General features: G+C 33.9%; 2 protein-coding genes across 2 annotated transcripts; both read left to right on the top strand.

Annotated features, from left to right (window-relative positions):
• Nucleotides 1-206: 206 nt before the first annotated feature.
• LOC104598080 (protein LIKE COV 3-like) lies at nt 207-8,352 on the top strand. Its single transcript, XM_010259980.3, has 6 exons — nt 207-468; nt 1,363-1,415; nt 1,692-1,801; nt 5,271-5,438; nt 5,730-5,954; nt 6,045-8,352. Exons 1-6 carry the CDS (start codon nt 316-318, stop codon nt 6,158-6,160), a joined length of 825 nt encoding a protein of 274 aa, XP_010258282.1. The 5' UTR covers nt 207-315; the 3' UTR covers nt 6,161-8,352.
• Nucleotides 8,353-12,328: 3,976 nt separating this feature from the next.
• On the top strand, nt 12,329-15,506 carry LOC104598081 (actin-like). The gene is made up of 4 exons (XM_088903579.1): nt 12,329-12,568; nt 13,847-13,922; nt 14,090-15,097; nt 15,249-15,506. The coding sequence occupies exons 2-4, from the start codon at nt 13,863-13,865 to the stop codon at nt 15,312-15,314; spliced, it is 1,134 nt and encodes a 377-aa protein (XP_088759705.1). The 5' UTR covers nt 12,329-12,568; nt 13,847-13,862; the 3' UTR covers nt 15,315-15,506.
• The last annotated feature ends 4,233 nt before the right edge of the window (nt 15,507-19,739 follow it).

Here is a 19,739-nt window from a genome sequence, read left to right as displayed (position 1 = left end):
ATATTCTAATATATTATATATTATATTATAATATACCCATAAGCCATTAGCAGTGACAGCAGAATTTAAACCAAGTCTCCGCTACAACCAAAGGCAGGCAGAGAGCTTACCCAAGTGATCAGTTGGCGTTTAGGGCTACATGCATGAATAATGAATAGTAGATCCATTGATTTCGGTTATAACTTACACGTCCCACGGTCCCAGTGTCCCCCACTGTACGAGTTTGTTACTTCCCGACTCCTCAGAGTCAGAGAGGAAGAAGAAAAAAACAAAGACAAAGAGAACATTTGAACATTACAAGGAATAATTAGGAGAATGGCAACGAGAGAAAGGGAGAGAGATCGAGAACTTCTGATTCCCGTGGCAGCAGGAAACGGTGCAGAAGATGGTGGTGGCTCCAACTTATCGTCGCCTTCGCCCTCCCCTGCCACCTCTTCCTCCCACCACCACCACCTCCATACCAGAGAGGTTTTTCCATTTCTCCTGTCTTATTCTTAGTTTTCTTTTCTGCTTTGAGGAGATGTCCAATTACGTAATCCCCTGTTTCTCTGCCTTTTTCATAATGTTTTCGTCAATCGATCTGTGTTGTTGTTTTGAGAGATCTCTGGCTCCAGCAATGCCAGTGTTTTATATTCATCCAATTTTGATTGTGCCGAAAGATGGAAACAAACTGATAGTGGTGTTGTGTTTGTGGATTACTGGATTTTGTTTGCCTTTTCCTTGCGATGCTAATTGCATTATGAAGTCTTTTTTTCGGGTTCTACTAAGTCGGTCGATCTACTTTCAAATGTTGGAAACTTGTATTTCTTCTTGGTTGATTGAATAATTGAAATAAATGATATCAAGATTGTAATTCCGTCATGAAAATTGCTTAAAATAATAAACGTTTTCATTTTTTTTTTTCCTTCTTGTTTCCTTGAAAACGACAATGACATGTTCATATTGAGAGTTGAGTGGCAAAATAAAGATGTGCCTTGAAAAGAGTAAATTTAAAAGGTTGCACTGAACCCCACTAAAATAACAAAGTGCATGAAACCCTCGAGCCTAATTGGCAATAATGGATTTCCAACACATGCTTCAATGTGGTGAAATGGTGTGAGCATGGTGGAGTCCTTGGACGTTCAAAGAACTCACATCTCCCTTGCTAAAGCATGACTGACCCCACCTCCAAAAGGAACTAATCTCATTGAAGATATATCAATATCAATTGCTGAAATTTATCCATCTCTCTCCTTTGTCTGTGTGCATGTGTGATTTTGTTGTTACTGGATGTTCATGGAACCTAAATTATCAGAGAAGTTCTTGAACTCATAATTGTCTCAACAAATCTGACTGAATAGCTATTTTCTTTTACCTCTTTAGGCATTTTCTAAAGTCATTCGTAGCTGGGCTTCCAAAAAGTTTATGTCTGGATGGTAAGTTTTCTGTACCCTGATCATTTATGTTTTTCCCTATTTCAGAGTTAACCATTTTTTGTCTTTATAAGTTTCACCTCAAAAGAAACTATCATTTGTTTTCTTCTTTCAACCAGAATGTTAAGTTCAATGTTCATGCATTGTTGTATATAGTTGGCATTCCTGATGCATATGCATGCATTTTTATAGCCTTAAGAATTCTATGATTAAGCATGTAATAAAAAAATAGTATAAACATTTGTAACCTTCTATAACACATTTGCCATTGCTTTGTAGTGTCATACTTCTTCCTCTAGCCATCACATTCTACATCACTTGGTGGTTCATTCATTTTGTGGACGGATTTTTCTCCCCAATCTATGTCCATCTGGGGATTGATGTATTTGGTAACTATGTTCCACCCTTCTACTTTTAGTAGATCATTTTTTAACAAAATTGATTCTTAATCCGGCTTTCAGATGTACAGAATCTATTGATTCTTGCAAAAGAAATCTATTTTACATACAATCTGGTAAAAACTGTTACAGATTAAAAAAGTAATGGAAAAATCAAGGATACAAAAATGCAGTGTCTAAATGCACACCATTTTAAAAAACCATAAAACATTATCTAGGATTCTTGACCATTATATAATAATAAGAAAGCTGGAGAAAACAAAGATAAACCCAAACCTAGGAAAGTGTTGAATGACCAATCCAACTATTAGTTGTCTATGATTTTTTTTTTTTTTTGATATTTTTGGTCTATCATGTGTTACACAAGGCATCACTACTAATTAACTGGATGTTCAAAAACGCTTCTGATTGAACCTAAGGTTGCAGGCTAAATGTTCAGATATAAGTAAGAGAGAAATCCAGGATACTATCTTCTAAAAGAAGAGGTTGTCACTTGGAACCTTCTGCACTTCAATAAAACACAGAGGGCTACTTCCTAAGCTTCTTTATGAAGGGGTTTTACTTGTATGTTGCTGAATGTTTTACTTCTAAATTTTGTTATTAAGTTCTAGACACTTGAATCCCATAAGATTGCTTTTGTTTCTTAGCCTCCATAACCAAAGCTATAAAAGCATTTGATTTGAAGGAGGTTTGAGTACAATGCTAATGGGATAATTTCTTTCATGGCAATAGTAAGTAAGATTGCCATCTGAGTGTTAGTTATTGGATGTGGAAATAATAAAAAGGTTGTGTTTCCACCATAATAGGGTTATGACTTCATTTCATGAATCAGTATTGCATATTACTTGTTTCTTTATGGTAGAAATAATAATCTATTCCAATTCATGCATAACTAATTATAATTTTATCATGCATGTATGAATCAAAAAGAAATTGCCTCATTAAATAGGAAAATGTAGAAGGTATTGAAGCTAATTGTTTTGATATGACTTGAATAAGCAGGCAAAGAAAAAAAATATTACTTTTAGGTAAAGGTTTATTTGGGTTGTATTTGGATCAGATCCATCCGCAATTAAATCCCATCCAATTGTTGAAAATTTAAATCCGAATCTGGTCATCGAATCTAGGCAACAAGGTGCCCTTGGAGGCTTCCCTTGCCTAATTGCCAATCAGTTTTGTACATTGTATTATAAAATAACTTATATATTCGTAATTTTTTTGATATTATAATTATAAAATAGACATTATTAAACTAAAATATTCATTTTGTGTGTTTATATACTATTTTTTTGTTGTTTTCTTATTTGTTAGGGTTTAATCAACACAGACATTGCTAAATGTTATATTGAACCCTCAATGACTTCAAACCTAAACCAATAAGTAAGGAAGAACTTAAAATTTTACCTAATCAAGACATTTTCTTCTTCTTCTTCAAACTTTTCTTTTCTTCTTTTCCCATAACAAAAATAGGGGCTCAGCCCCTATATTTTTTGAGTGTTCTTCTTACTTCTTATTTCTTCTCATGAATATGTTGATTTTCTATACTTTAATATGAGGTCTATACTTCTCTTATGAAAATTATGGATAATTATTAAGGAAATATGGTTATGGAACCTAGGGAATTACCATAGGATATATGTTTTTTACTTAAAAAATCCATCACCTAGGCGACACCTAGGCAGCTGGGTGACAAGGTGCTCCCCTGTTGCTTAGCCTCGCCTTAGCGGTTAATCCAATTCCACTTTCTTGTTTTTAGAAAAACTAAAAGAGATGAAAGAAGAAAAGTTAATTACTTTTTAACTTATATATTTATATATGAAATATGAACTTATTAACTCTTAACTTTCTTGTAATTGTTATACATAATATTTAATTGGGCATGGATCTTAATTGGGTCGAATGGGATTTAGTCCATATCCAATCTAATTATTAAACTGATGAAGGTTCTAAAATCAGAATCAGATCCAATTACATAGAAAGATCTTCTGAATCCGAAATAATTGGATGTTAGGTTGGGTTTAGACTTGTTCACGGGCCAGGCCGGGCTTTGTTTCTGTATCAACAGAATACATTTAGGCCCGAGCCCGAGCTTGGCCAGAAATTTGAAAATAAATTTTTTTCTTTTTTTGTTCAATAAAAAAGTGTTTTATTTATATTAAAATCCCTCAAAACCAAAAAATAATAAAAGATCTCACTAATACTTAAAAAAGAGAAGAGGAGCAAAGAAAAAATATTGCACACACACACACACATATATATATATATATATTATTAAATAAAATATGTTTTTAATTATAATATATATTATCAAATCGGACTCGGGCCGGGCTTTTTTGAGAAAGCCCAAGCCTGGCCCGAAAAGAGGTTGGGCCTGGTGTTTTAAGTCCAAGCCTGAGCTCGTGGGCCTAAAATCATGTCCAAGCCCGACTTAGAACGGGTCATGAACAAGTCTAGTTGGGTTTCAGACTACCCGGCCCATGAATAGGTCTAGTTGGGTTTCAGACTTTCGAACCCCATTGACAGCTCTACCTTAGCTTTAGGTAGTTTTGTTTTTGCAGGTTTCTTATAAACCATTGTATTAGAGAGTCTAGATTATTATCATTTACAGAAAGAGGGTGGAAGGTATATACTACTACAGCTGTCCATGGGTTGGGTAAACCCAACAGAACATAACCAAATTGACCCAATTATAATTGGATTGGGATTGGTTTTGGTTGTTGCAAACGTATTATTGTCCAAATGTGTCAATTTAACAAATGAGTAGTTTATTGTCAAATTACTAGTTAAAACTATAGCTGTGAATTATGATGATAGTTCCAATCAATAATTGGGCTAGTTCTGGATCTGTTATCATAAATCCTATAGGGTCTAGTTGGGGACTTGTTCTGCACAGTTAAATTGGTTCAGGACTGAGCCTACCTTGACCCAACCCACCTATTGACAGCACTATATATACAAAGGTAACTTTTGAGAACCACTTTTGGCTTTTATATTTAGATTACCTTTGTGAGACAGATCTAGATTTGGAGATTTTGATAAGGAATTTCTTAAGATTAGAAGGGCATCTATCTTATGGAGAAGGGGGTTTCTCTTTGACTCCTTTTCGATTTGTTTCACTTATTGTAACCTCCTCCCCTTGGTCATTAGTGCATTTACTACTTTTCACTTGTGAATATAGACAGTTCATCAAACCACACAATTCTCATGTTTCTGTGTTTATTAGTTATGTTCTATTACTGCTCTCTATTTCTTATTGCTATCAAATCCATAATCACCTTTACACAGACACTAATATTATCTGATCATTGCCTCTGCATCTTCACAGTTCAAGCTGCACCAGGAACCTAAATGATGGATTTTCATCTAAAATATATTGATAAAAGAAGTTCGAGTAGAATCTGATTAATTCATCTATCACTTGGTATGATAGAGGCCTATATGAACTCATATTAACTTGCAGGTCTTGGTTTTGTCACCTCCATCACTTTCATCTTCTTAGTGGGTGTGTTCATGTCCTCATGGCTGGGAGCTTCTGTTCTTGGTTTGGGGGAATGGTTCATTAAGAAAATGCCACTTATAAGCTACATATATTCTGCCTCAAAACAAATAAGCGCAGCTATATCACCAGGTAATACCATTTATTTGAACTTTGTAATCTAGCTAAGGGGCAATTTGATTACAGCTGAAGTGGCTGAATGACTTATTGCTTTTAGTGAATAAGTTGTTAAGGAGGTCGTGAGTTCTTTAATGGCTGAAACTAAAACTAACTTGATTACTATACACTCAAATATTTTATTATTTAATTATTTATCTACTAAAACACAACTAATAAGTCATTCAGTTCAGCCATCTCAGCCATTAACAAACCGTCTATAAGCTTCTGTAATTTTGAAGTCTTAAGCATATAGCTTTTTAACAGATCAGAACTCTCACGCATTCAAGGAAGTGGCTATCATAAGGCATCCACGTATTGGGGAATATGCATTTGCATTCATCACATCGACAGTGATTCTACAGAGGAGTTCAGGCGAAGAGGAACTTTGCTGCGTTTTTGTACCCTCCAACCATCTCTATATTGGAGATATTTTCCTCATCAGTTCAAAGGATATTATGAGGCCAAATTTATCTGTTCGAGAAGGAATAGGTGAGTGTTCTGACAGATCAAAGCACATTGATCAAATCCATTTTCAGCATAAACATCATTTCGATTTTTGATTTTTTTCATAAAATGCAGAAATTGTTATTTCTGGAGGCATGTCAATACCTCAAATATTGACTACAGTGGATGCACAAGCCATTCGGGCAGCAAGAATTGGCAGAAACCCAAAATTTGCAGTTCCACAAGTCTAATGGATGTAAAGAAGTTGTTTAGTTTATTTGTTTCTATTCATTGAGAAAGCACAGGGGTATTGATCAATGAGATAGCAGGTGCTACTATTACTCTAATGAAGCAATTTCCAACAGTATGTACTGTATTAACAAGAGTTGCAGTTTTACTGTTAGAGGAAAACTCAACACCAAGGCCTTGGATCGGGTGTTATTGGAGTAACTAGCAGCAAGTTCACTTAGACAAACCTCACCCTCGGATTCTCCTTTTCAACTACTAAAGTGTAAATTGTGACTATGCTGAAGTTGTTCGGTTGCAATGACTTATTTGGATGGCTACGTTTTGAAATTAATTTATGAAAATGAAAGAGCCCTACTAAGTTCCATCAAAAAGAGCTTTGGGTTTGGAGCATAAATATTAAAAGGTATTTTGTTGTACAGTTGTAGGGGAAGATGACCCCTGCCATGACTATGGCAACCACAATATTATGAATCTCACACATACAGAGACAGAAGTATATGATATCCATAATGACAGAGATTATTGTTGCGCAATGGCAAATTCCTTCACCATCACCATGACTGTTCAAGAGGTATGAATGTTCAATTATAAGTTTCTGCCGCATTAGGGACAGTTACAGAAGAGATGAGAAGAAGAAGAACAAGAAGAAGAAGAAGAAGACAAAGTTGGAGTCCATCCTGATCTAGTTATAACTAGAGAGATGACACATGGTGAAGAAAAGGGGAAGTGAAAATTAAAGTTTGCCAATTTTAAAAAATGAGTATGGTTAGACTCGGATGAAAATTTTGTCATCTATTGGGTCTTGGAATCATTTTCCCTACCAAAATGCATAAAAAACTTGAATAATCAGTCTACAACATTCAGATTATTTATATCAAAACACCAGTTTACATAGTCAACCATGTTTTGACTTGAGCCTCACTCATGTCCACTTTCACTCCATTTCTAAGGTTAACGTTTAGTTCTTTGTCAGACATAACTAAATAGAAAGAAAAATATCAGTGTTTTTCTAATGAAATTTTGGAATAACAAATTCCGATTCCTTACCTTCTTTAATTTATGAAGGATGTGTTCAACCTCTAAGTCTCGCACATGCTTCATCTCTACATATCGAGGCACACAATCAGCACCCAAGCAATCTGCAGCTTCTTGTACTTACAATCAAGTCTGCCAGTTGGAATAAATAAAGAACTCTGGGAGCAAAATTAAATACATCTTCACTGAGGAAATTGGAGATATATGACACAAGATCAATAGCATTAAAAGCTTTACCTTGGAGATGGCAATTGCTGTTTCAATAGAGGCAATCTGAGGACTGCATATTATTGAGCTCACTTTCAAATCTAGAAGTACTTCTGCAACTTTTTGGGACTGTAATACATGCATCATAGAAAATCAGACCATGAGAATAAAATTAATAAGATTCTCTTAAATGCAATTGGCAAATATGGCCTACCTGTATCTGTATGACTCCAAGCATGTTCATTGGCCTGTCTCCAGAAAGTGGAAAAGTAGCCTGGAGAGAAAAACTATGAATGGTTGAGAGCATTTTATACAGCACTGTTAAAGTCTTGATTTCAAATCAAGTGGGAGGATCAATAATAGTGCTACTTCACAAAATACTTGAATAAGAACATTTTTTTTGAAGAAGAAAATTGTTGAAAGATGAGTTATTATTGTTTACCATATTGCCCTGTTTTTATTTCCAGTTTTATATTCTTATTTGGGGTGTTAATGTTATACACCCAGGGGCATTCTGGTCGTTTTTATATCAATATAGATCTCCCTTATAAGTGAAATAAAGGCTGCCGCCTCATAATTTTTTGCCCTCTCAACATTCTTTTCTTCTTTGTTCTCTTCTGTCATCTCTTCCTCTTTTCTTCTATTTCTCTTTTAAATCTAAACTGAATATGTCAAATTTTATAACAAACAACTCTACATGAGAACTATGCATTGCATCCATTTGACTATACTTAAAGATCAGTATGATAAGAATGACTTTCTGTAGTCACACATCATGCTTCTTTATCAGCAATAGCAATTAAGGGAATTTTAATAATATAAGTAGGAATAACTTCACCATCAGTCTTCACTGTATAGACGGAGATTTCAGGTAGTCTAGAGACAAAATAATAATGAAATATACCATATAAAAGAGTAAAAGACCATAACTTAATAGCTAGAAATACTTATCCTTCCCTGGTTTCTTTTGCTTTTTTTAGTATTTAGCATGGAACCTAAGGCCCTGTTTGTTCGTTGTACAAATCTGAACCGAATATAAATTTTGCACCTGGTCGGTTTTGCATTTGTTTGTTTGTAATTATGAATTGCACTCCTATCTGATACAAAGTTTGTACATTCTTGTCTCAATTATATTCATTGGCAGTGCAACTTTTGCTTCTCAAAAATTGATGCAAATTAAATTTGCATCCATCTTCCCTACTACCTCAATTCCCTCTCATATAAAGTAGGGACCACATCATCTTGCTTCCTACCTCATCCAAACAAATAACTCTCCTCCTACATTTATCATTTTATCCTCCTTCCTATAAGGTGGGGAGGGGACTACATTTATCTTTCTATTTTACCTCTCACAAAAAAATAAGTTACAAAACAAAGCCAAATCTGAAGCAAAAGTAAGCCACTCTGCCCATTTGCACTCCCATGCATTTATACTATTGCAAATGAAAATTGCAATGCAAACAAACTGAGCCTAAGATACAGAAAATGATGGCAAGAATTAGACGAAAGCTACATGGGAGGTTATTTCTTTTACCAACAAATCTTTTCTATCTCATTAAAGGATTTTGGCAGCTACCTAGTGTGCTGGTGCATGCCTTTTAAATCCATGTATTGTGATATTATGTTCAAAATGAGGGGTGATGGAACTTTATTCCCAACTACTTTGATTAACTGGACACTACATATATAATTTAGGTAGTTCTCTTTCTTTAGGTTTCTAAGTTGATTCTTGGACCTTTTTGAATCCATGTGTGCTGCTATTGTGTTCAAACCAAAGGATGATATATCTTCATTCCAATTATTTTGATTAACTCTAAGCTGCCTAATTAGTGCACTGCTCTTTCTTCAGGTATTTTAAGTTATTTTTTGGGGTCTAACTTGTCTTTCTTTTTCTGTTATTTATCATAGAATGCATCTATCTGAGTTTGCACATCTTCATCCTGGTTGGTTAAATGGATTTGAAGATAGAATCATGTCAGAATTATGGGATCAGTCAGAAAAAGCTTGGAATTCACTTTTAGATGAATTGTCCGAAGAAGAAGAGCAACAACAAAATGTGGTAGTTGTTGGACATCCTGCAGTTCAGATTGCATTGATAGGGCACTGTCTAAACCTGACAAAAGAATGGATGGGTTCGTTTCATCTTGAATTCTTGATGCTGCTAGCATTAGTGTCATTGACTTCCCTGATGGACCCACCGGAAGGGGCGTCATCCGATGCATAAATTACACTGCTCATTTGGGTAGGTGGTCAATACCTGTAACAAGGCCAACAGTGGATGATGAAGAGTTTTAGCTGTAAATATGTACATGTTCGAACACAACTTATCAACTTGAGGAGATTCTTCTGGTTCCCATAGTGAAATTTGAAAATGGGATTCAGCCAATAGGTGCATTTTAGACAATATTCATTGTAAGATTTGACATGTGATTCTTTTGGAAGGCAACATGGAAATAGGGTCTGGAATGGGAACGGAATGGGCTGTTCTGATTCCAGCTGTTTGGTTGGGCAGAATCGGAATCCCATTCCCATTCCTGGTGGAATGGCATTCCCCCATTTGAGGGAATGGCCATTTCCTACCCCTCCCTTGGGAATGAAATCCCATTCCTACTGATTCCAATTTTCATTCCCTTTTGTCTGAACTAAACAAACTATATAGTATTATATTAATATACTATATAATATATTATAGTATACTATAGTATACTATATAGTATATTATAATACTATAATATATTATAGTATAATATAAAATATTATATAATATTATAATATAATATATTATATATTATAACATATAATATATTATAAGTGTTTTCGTAAAAGCACTTTTATAAAAGTGCTTTCATAAAAGTACTTTCATATAAGTGTTTTATAAAAAATACTTTTTTCATAAAAGCGTTTTTATAAAATTAATTTAATAAGAATGTTTTCAAATGGTATATTTTGAAAACTTGAAAGAAAATGAATGACAAAATAGTTACAAATGCTTACCAAATACCCAATATAAAATAAGTGTTTATTTGAATAAGTACTTGTTTTTAAGCACTTATTCAATAAACACATATTTTCAACTTAAGCACTCCCATACATGGCCTTAGTCAACTCATTTATGATCCATGCAAATAAATATAGGCCAGTGCTAAACCTTGGAGAAGACCTGATGTCTTTTTCACATGTGGTTTAACATTGATTATTGCACCTTATATTATCTATAATGCATATTGGAGGTCCCTTTCTTTTTGAAGACTCCCTATATTATCTCTTCAAGTATTCTATCATATGTTTTAGATCAATGAACATTATATAGAGATGTTTCCTTTTCTTTCTAAACTTTCCTATTTAATCATCTCTAAATAAAGATAACTTCCATCATATATTCTCCATAGCATAAATCCATATCCATTGTTACATTAGGAAACAAAAGCATAAATATAAATGTTTAAATATGATCGTATATAATTAATTTGGATTTGTATTCAACCTAATAATAAAAGGATCAAATTTGGGTTGCTTTGATTGAGTCGTATTTGAATTCAAATTTGAACAAAATGATATTTCGTCTGCAATGCTATTCTTTTGTCCAAATTTCATATAGAATTCGGTTCATCTAAAGGTGATTTGTGTTTAATCTATTTATAATTGGATGTGATATAATCCACATTATCCATGAAATCAAATTCGATTATATTTAACTACGTGGTGCTTATATCTATACAAAATTTACCTTCAAAGGCATCCGATATATCTATATAAAATTTACATTGAATCAATCTATCGATACAGTTGGACTAAATGTTATATGTTTATTAAAGTTATAGATTTAGTTAATGAATTTATTATTTTCCTTTTATTCGTGATATATACTAAATAGTATCAAAGTTTTTTCATCTTATAATTCTTTTTATTAATTAATCTTTATTATGATAAAGTGGATATTTGTCTTGATTTTAATGCAGTTAAATTTAATCTATATACAACATCTACCATTTATTTGGTGAAATCCCCCAACCCCACCAGGCAGAATTTTGATTTATAACCATATCCACTGCACCGCACCGGTTGATTGGTTACAAGTTTTGATATAATATTGGGCGGGTTCAAACCATCCATGGACTTAAATTAAGCCCAACGTAAATTTAACTTGAGCCTGGATTTGGTCCATCAAAATTGCATCCTTAGTTATGAGGGAATTCGGATCGGCTCCCCACCCGGTGTTCTGGAGATCCCAACTCGCTTTTGTAATTTAGGTGCACCGCAGAACACACATAGAAGATGCGGATTCAGACGCCTCATCCCATTTGGAATCTTTCATGATAACGATTAATCGGAGTTGGGACTGCCAACAAAACATGTTCAATACCCTACCAACGTGATCTGACACAAAATTGGGACTCAGGACCCGCCATGGGTGAGATGTGTGTGTGAAATGATATTGGTAGTGCGTTGGAACATATTTTATTGGCAGGTGATCCGGACTTGATCAACCCAGTTACAATCAGACCAGACGGTGGAATGGATGCTTTGAAGCGAGATCTTAATGCATGAGATAATCCCACCGTATATTGAGAATATCTCCCAATGACATCTTAATGCACGCTGAGATATGCATGTTTCCTGGGTAAGTTTCTAAACTTAGGAACCTCTGTTTCCACTTTGGTTGAGGTAATTATTTACTTTTTATTCTTTTTTTGGTTGGATAAAAAAGGGAGGTAAATAAATCTTAAAAAGGAAAATTCCAATTCAGCAGCTTGTTTCCAGCCGCGTGAAATCACATTTGATTTTACTTGACATGTTAGAGGAGGATAATTGGACACGTGTTTATGTCCCATCGATTCGTTGACCAAGGAATCGGTCAGACATACTCCTCAACTCTCTCAACCGTTCACTCCATTAACATTCACTCTGAGAGTTTCCACTGCCAGTTCAAAAGCCTGTCTCATCTCAGAATTCCGAACCAGCAATTTCCACCACCACCTTTGTGACGCGTTATCAGGGTCGTAGATCCTTTTACCAAAACAAACGGCCGGGATCCGACAGTGAGGAATTTGAGGTTATTTCCTTTCTATAAATTTTAAATAGTTTTTACCATAACAGAGAAAGAGAAGAAGAAGAGGGGAGTTTCAGTTTTAGAGTCCCCGACGAACAAAGAATCCGAGGCTTCAGAGGTAATTATTCACTGTCGTCCATTTCAATCTTCGTCTGGGGTTTCAGTTTATCAATCATTTGGAGATTCAGCTGTTGAAATCGATCCATATAAATATGCATAGATAGAGTTTTTTTTTTTTCATATGTTTTTGTGATCTCGGTTCTGTTTTTGACTTTTTTTTCTTTGGTTTTCAATGGCTAATACATTGTAGTTTTCAAAAAGGTTTCATATTGGTTCTCATTATGGATCTGCATTGGCTCATAAAACTTAATTTTCAAAAAATGTTTCCTATTGGTTCCCGTTCTGGATCTGCATTGGCTGATCATTGGGATTGGCTAGTAATAAAATTTGGTTCCTTCATTTCTTTTCCCGTTTGAATCTTATTCGTGCATTTGCATATTCCAACCGGTTCATGTTGATCCATCTTTCTGAAATTGGAAGGCTTCATCGTCTGACATCCCTTCGATCATTGTTGAATGCTGATGTTAGAGTGTTTATGACTTTTATTTCCTGGATTTAATCAGAATTTGTCTTAGATAAACTGTCCATGGCTATCTGAGTATCTAGTGCTGAAAAATCATTTTGGTTTAAGATAAAATATATCTGGTCCTTTTTGCCCTATTCCTCAAACTCTCACGGCTCCCTTTCTCATCCAGCTTTGTTACGCTGAGTTCTTGTGTTGTTTTGAAATCATTGAACCTGTTTTATTTTTATTAGATTTCCAGACAAGAAGTTGCATTAACAAGATAAAATATATGGATTCCCTTATCAATTGACCCTTCAAAAAGCTGTTAGCTATAAATTATTGGAATTTGTATACTCTTGATGTATCTCATCCTCCACTGGCCTATACATACGGGTGTTTGCTGACCAATGCCCACAATTGTATAGGATGATCTTCATTGGTCACTGACATAAAAGAAATGCATCTTCCGGTTGATTAATGGAGCATTTGCAATATGTATGATTAAATTCCCTCTTTCAAAACAAAAGCAACTGCCTTGTTATGTTTTGAAAAACAAAATCATATATGTTGGTGAATACCTCTAAATGAATGACTATAAGTTTATTAATTGTTAAATGAAGAGGAATCAAGTAAAGTTGGTGGACAAAGAAGTGGAACCGATTACCGTGGGTTATAGATTGGTCCTTGGTCTCCTTATGATTTTGAAAGGTTAATTGGGTCGATACTTGTTGGTAATTCAATCAAACTGGTGTAACAATGGGGAATGAGTGCCATTGCCTCTATGTTTCTTTAATTGTTTTAATCTAAATTTGGTGTCTTTTGGTGACTCAGAAGCAGGTAATAGAATATGGCAGATGGTGAAGATATTCAACCTCTCGTCTGTGACAATGGGACAGGAATGGTCAAGGTACCCAAACCGTGATTTATTGTAATTCTAGTATCTAGATTAGATTCTATCTATATATGTTTGGCAATAGCTGCTTCTCAAGGAAGGTGTATTTAATGACAGTTGGTTTTTATGCTTACAAGTTTGGAACTCATGTGTTGATTCTTCTTGTAAAATTTTCAATTCAGGCTGGATTTGCTGGAGACGATGCTCCAAGGGCTGTTTTTCCCAGCATTGTAGGGCGGCCTCGTCACACTGGTGTGATGGTTGGTATGGGCCAGAAAGATGCCTATGTGGGGGATGAAGCTCAGTCTAAGCGTGGTATCTTAACTTTGAAATATCCAATTGAGCATGGAATTGTGAACAATTGGGATGACATGGAGAAGATTTGGCACCACACCTTCTATAATGAGCTCCGTGTGGCCCCAGAAGAGCACCCGGTTCTCCTCACTGAAGCACCTCTCAACCCAAAGGCTAACCGTGAGAAGATGACACAAATCATGTTTGAGACGTTCAACACTCCTGCGATGTATGTTGCTATTCAGGCTGTTCTTTCCCTTTATGCCAGTGGTCGTACGACTGGTATTGTCTTGGACTCTGGAGATGGTGTCAGTCACACAGTTCCCATCTACGAAGGTTATGCCCTCCCACATGCCATCCTGCGTCTTGACCTTGCAGGCCGTGACCTGACGGATGCACTGATGAAAATCTTGACTGAGCGTGGGTACTCCTTCACCACCACTGCTGAGCGTGAAATTGTGAGGGATATGAAGGAGAAGCTCGCCTACATTGCTCTTGACTATGAGCAAGAGCTAGAGACAGCCAAGACAAGCTCATCTGTAGAGAAGAGCTATGAACTGCCTGATGGGCAGGTGATCACCATTGGTGCTGAGCGTTTCCGATGTCCAGAGGTTCTCTTCCAGCCGTCCATGATTGGTATGGAAGCTGCTGGCATTCACGAGACGACATACAACTCTATCATGAAGTGTGACGTGGATATTAGGAAGGATCTATATGGCAACATAGTCCTCAGTGGTGGCTCCACCATGTTTTCAGGCATTGCTGATAGGATGAGCAAGGAAATAACAGCATTAGCACCCAGCAGCATGAAGATCAAGGTTGTGGCTCCACCTGAGAGGAAGTACAGCGTTTGGATTGGGGGATCCATCTTGGCATCTCTCAGCACTTTCCAGCAGGTATTTATTGTCTTCACTCTTCACTCTTCAGTAGTAGTACTAGGCTAATAACAAACATATTTATATATTAGCATTATACTTGGCCAGAAGGCAATTGTTTGTAGGTTGTCTGATTACATGATTTTATTTTATTTTTCTTCCCTTGCTCCAGATGTGGATTTCAAAGGGGGAGTACGATGAGTCTGGGCCATCTATAGTGCACAGGAAATGCTTCTGATCATGCCTGGGAAAGGCAAGAGGTTTTGAAGACAAATACCATACGTCCGATAAATATTGTTTTTGATTGTGCATGCTCAGAAATGTTTTGTTTCTTCTTTTTATTACTATCCCATTTTTCTCTCATTCCAAAATGGGACATTGACCTCAAAGGGGCTTTAAATCCCATCTTTTTCATTTTTATTTCTTCCTACAAGCTATATGTATTAATGATTTAACACTTATTATATACTAATAGTATATAATAATATATTATTATATTATACTATATAATATAGTATATATATTATAATATATACTGTACTATATAGTATAATATAATATACTATACTATTATGTTATACTATAGTATATTATTAATATTATTATATATTACTATATAATATTATATATATTATAGTATATAATACTATACTATATATATTATATTATATATAATATATAATATTACTATATTATAGTATAATATATTATAGTAGTATTATAATATTACTATATAATATATTATAATATTATAGTATACAATAATCTAATATACTATACTATATGTTATACTATAATATAGTATAATATAGTATTACTAATATATTATAGTATAATATTATATTATATTATATTATATTATATTATATTATATTATATTATATATTAATATTATATTAGTAATATATTAATATTATAATATTATAACAGTACTATGAATATTAATATTATAACGTTATTACATTTTATTAATATTAATAAGCTAATATTACACTAGTTATATGTATTAATATAATATTAATATTAATATTAATGTAGTACAATTAATATTAATATTAGTATGGTTAATATTAGTATTAATAACCATACTAATGTAATTATTCTATTACATTAATAAACAGTGGTTATTAATACCTCTGAATTTATTAACCATTGTCAATAAATGGTTAATACACTGTTATTAATGGTTATTAGGAAATAACCACAGTGTATCAAAATATGGGGTTATGTTCAATAATAATATGGGCCACAATTAATTGTAGGCCCATTTATATTACACTCGTACTACTCAGTATTTGTAGTAACCTTAATAGCCATTTGATTAATTCAATGTATCCTAATATACACTTGTACCATTGTGCATAATTGTGCTACAATTGATTTTGTAACATAAATTTATGTATACATTAGTTTATAGTGTGTGCTTATTGACAATGAGGATGGCTGAATGTACCCTTGAACATTTCCACTATAAAGAGAAAGCATTGGGTTCCACTTTTATAAATACATAATGTTTTAAAAACTAACACAGAGGTCGAACCGTTTTTGTGTCTAGGTCGCAGGTCATTGGTTCGACCATCTGGGTCAAATGGGTCAGACCGTCTCATGTATTTAATAACCCTCCTTAACCCGACAACTGCTACAGTGTTCACTTTAAGTAGCAATACAATAGCAATTAACAGTGGGTTTTTAAGCCCTAAGTCGGACTCTTTTCGCATATGTGCCATCATTTGGATGCTGGAAGTTGTTCCAAAAGCCAAATTCCAACATTAAACCACCAAAAAATAGCATAATAGATAAAAATGATCTCTGTTCTATAAAAGAAGATTACGACAGATTGTGACTTGGTAGTGATTTACAACATTTTTGTTCCAATAGGACCCCATTGTTTAGTATGAAAACAATATTATGGAATCCGAAAATTATAATAAAAGAAGATTTTCAGCAATGTTTTTGTAAATACCTCGTTGAGATGAACCTGGGTGAGATGAAACCCCTGATTCAAATGAAAAGAAACCCATAAAAAATGTTTACAATCCAAAAAATGATGTGAGATAAAAGCACAGAAAAAACTTATATGGGTAAACGCTAAAGTTGACAACACTCCTACCTGTTCAGTGTATTAGACGCTTATGTTCTTTGATAGTGAGAAGACTCTGAAATTATGAAAACTCTGAAACGATGGAAAGAGTCCCCATAAATATTGCATGATTGGCAATGTTTCAATTTCCTAAGATGATACAATTTTCTAGATTGGAAGAAGGAAATGACTCCAGTTCGTTTAGCCAAGTCCCCAGTTTTTTGGCAACTTCCCTCTTAAATCACGATTAGAGAAAATCGAAAATTACGTGGCATCTCTATGGGCTTCTAGAGGGAATCTTGCACCCCCTCTAGAATTGCTTCCTAAGGGACAAGGAGGGGTGCTATATCCCGTGCATCACATAGGGCCTTGTTAGTTATAATTACTTTTGTGCTTTTGATAATTTTTTAAAGTTATAACATAATTTTGTTATTTAATCTATTTTTTGTTTTTGAAATAATATATAAGATATGATTTATTTAATAATATTTTGATATTTAAAATATTTATAATATTATTTTATTATTGAAATAATTCCATTATTTAAAATTTTATAATATTAATTATTTATTAAATTTAATAATCCATGAAATTATAATTTATACCATTATTACATAATTTCACTATTAATTTTATAAAATATAAAATTATTATTAATTCAAAAGTTATGAAATCTATTATAATTATCATTCTACTCTTAAGAATTTTTTTAGATATTAAATAATGTATTATTATTCATTATTTAAATATTTAAATAATATATAAAATATTTAATCTTTTTTTTTGCAATTTAAAGTTATTATGTAATTTAAAATATTTTTTTACATAATTATTTAGCTACTTTTAATATTTTTGTTATTTAAATAATTTTTATTTATGTTTTAAAATATTATTTAGTTATTAAATTAATTGAATAATCCATAAAATATATTTTTTATTGTTATTACATAATTTCATTATGAATTTCATAAAAATATAAAATTATTAATAATATGGATATTATTAATCCTATTATAAATATTTTGTGTTTTTAATAAATATTTTAAAAGTTAATAACATAAATTCATTATAATATTTAAATAATTGTTAAATGTTTTAATTAGAAATATTTAGGAGATAAATACGAATTAGGGAGAGATAGAGATAATTTAGGAGAAAGTAGGGGATAGTTAGTTTCCTAATAAAAATGAGAAGAAAAAAAAGGTGATAAGCCATGTTAGGTGGTAACTCCTAGTGCTTTTAGAGGGAATCTTGCACCCCCTTTAGAATTACTCGATTTGGGTAAAGGAGCAAGGACAGGATTGCTAACATGGCAAGCTCTATTTTAGTATATACTAGTGTTAGACAGTGTATGCCCTTAGCTCCAATCAGATTGATGTACTTATTATCATCTATTATAAATGAACAAAGTGCATAATTGGTTCATATTATTCTGGTGTGTTTTTGTGTAATACCCTTAAATTGGACACTTATGAGATTCGTGTTAGTTTAGAATCTTCATAGCCGTTGGATAGATCTGGGGAGATTTATCCTAATAAGGTTGACACTGATGTGCCGCCAAGTGAGTTGGCATGGCTTGTCTCAACTACTAGGGTGAAACCTAAAGTACATGTAGTGTGGGTTTTCTTGAAACCCTGAACTGGACCAAATTCTAGTATTGCCTTGGACCTTGGAGATAGATGGGCAAAACTGGAATGTTACACCTAACCCCTAGACTCGATTATGGTAGTGCAGTAGGTGTTGGATTAGGCTGTCTTTGATATGCCAATCAGTGAGATCCTTGACCGGGTCAAAACCTGGGTATGTTGGGATAGTTCGAGAATTCACCTGAGTGGGTGATCATAGTGACACGATCATCCCCTTTGTCGAACAAAGTGAATGATCAGGGAATGCACTCTCTCTGATGGAAACCTAAATTGCCAACAGTTGATTTCAAACTTGTTGAAATTTGTTTTGCAAAATATATTTATATAGAGATATACTTATATGTTATGGTTTCACAAAACGTTTGCAAAATGTTATAATTCCCGGGATCCATGTGAGTAGAGAGTGCAACACTGTACCTTCTACCTTGCAACCGAGGGAGGGGTTCTCTCTTGTCGGACAGTGTATGATCATTAAGGGCTAAGAGGTTAAGTGTAAGACCATTGAGGGTAATTCCTGATGGGCTAATTTTGCATCTGCCCACAATCCTTGGGCCTTCACAAGATGACTCGACCCAAGGACCATTTAATGCAAATGTTGGGCCCATTAAGAACCCATGGTGATGGACTCAGGGGTTTACTGTGACCTACAGTGATTTCAGCCAGGCCTTGTAACAAATGCTGGATTGAACCCATGTGGTTGATGTGTAGATCAATGCTAGGGTCCCACGCCATACAAAGAGAACCAAACTAGCTAGCATATAATGGGTTAAATGAGCAATATGACTTAATGGGCCTAAGGCCCCTTTCGAATTGGGCTTAAGTGAATTAATTAAATTGGGGTCATTTTGGGTTTGTAATCTGACTGGGATTAGCAATTGGATAATATAGGTCTTATCAACTGAAGAGTCCAGATCTAAATACAAGATTTAAATTAGGA

The sequence above is a fragment of the Nelumbo nucifera genome, chromosome 4 (assembly GCF_055504915.1).
Source record: "Nelumbo nucifera cultivar China Antique chromosome 4, China Antique-T2T, whole genome shotgun sequence".
NCBI classification, from domain to species: Eukaryota; Viridiplantae; Streptophyta; class Magnoliopsida; order Proteales; family Nelumbonaceae; genus Nelumbo; species Nelumbo nucifera.
Note: the sequence above shows the minus strand (reverse complement) of the source record. Positions and strands in the feature narration are given on the sequence as shown.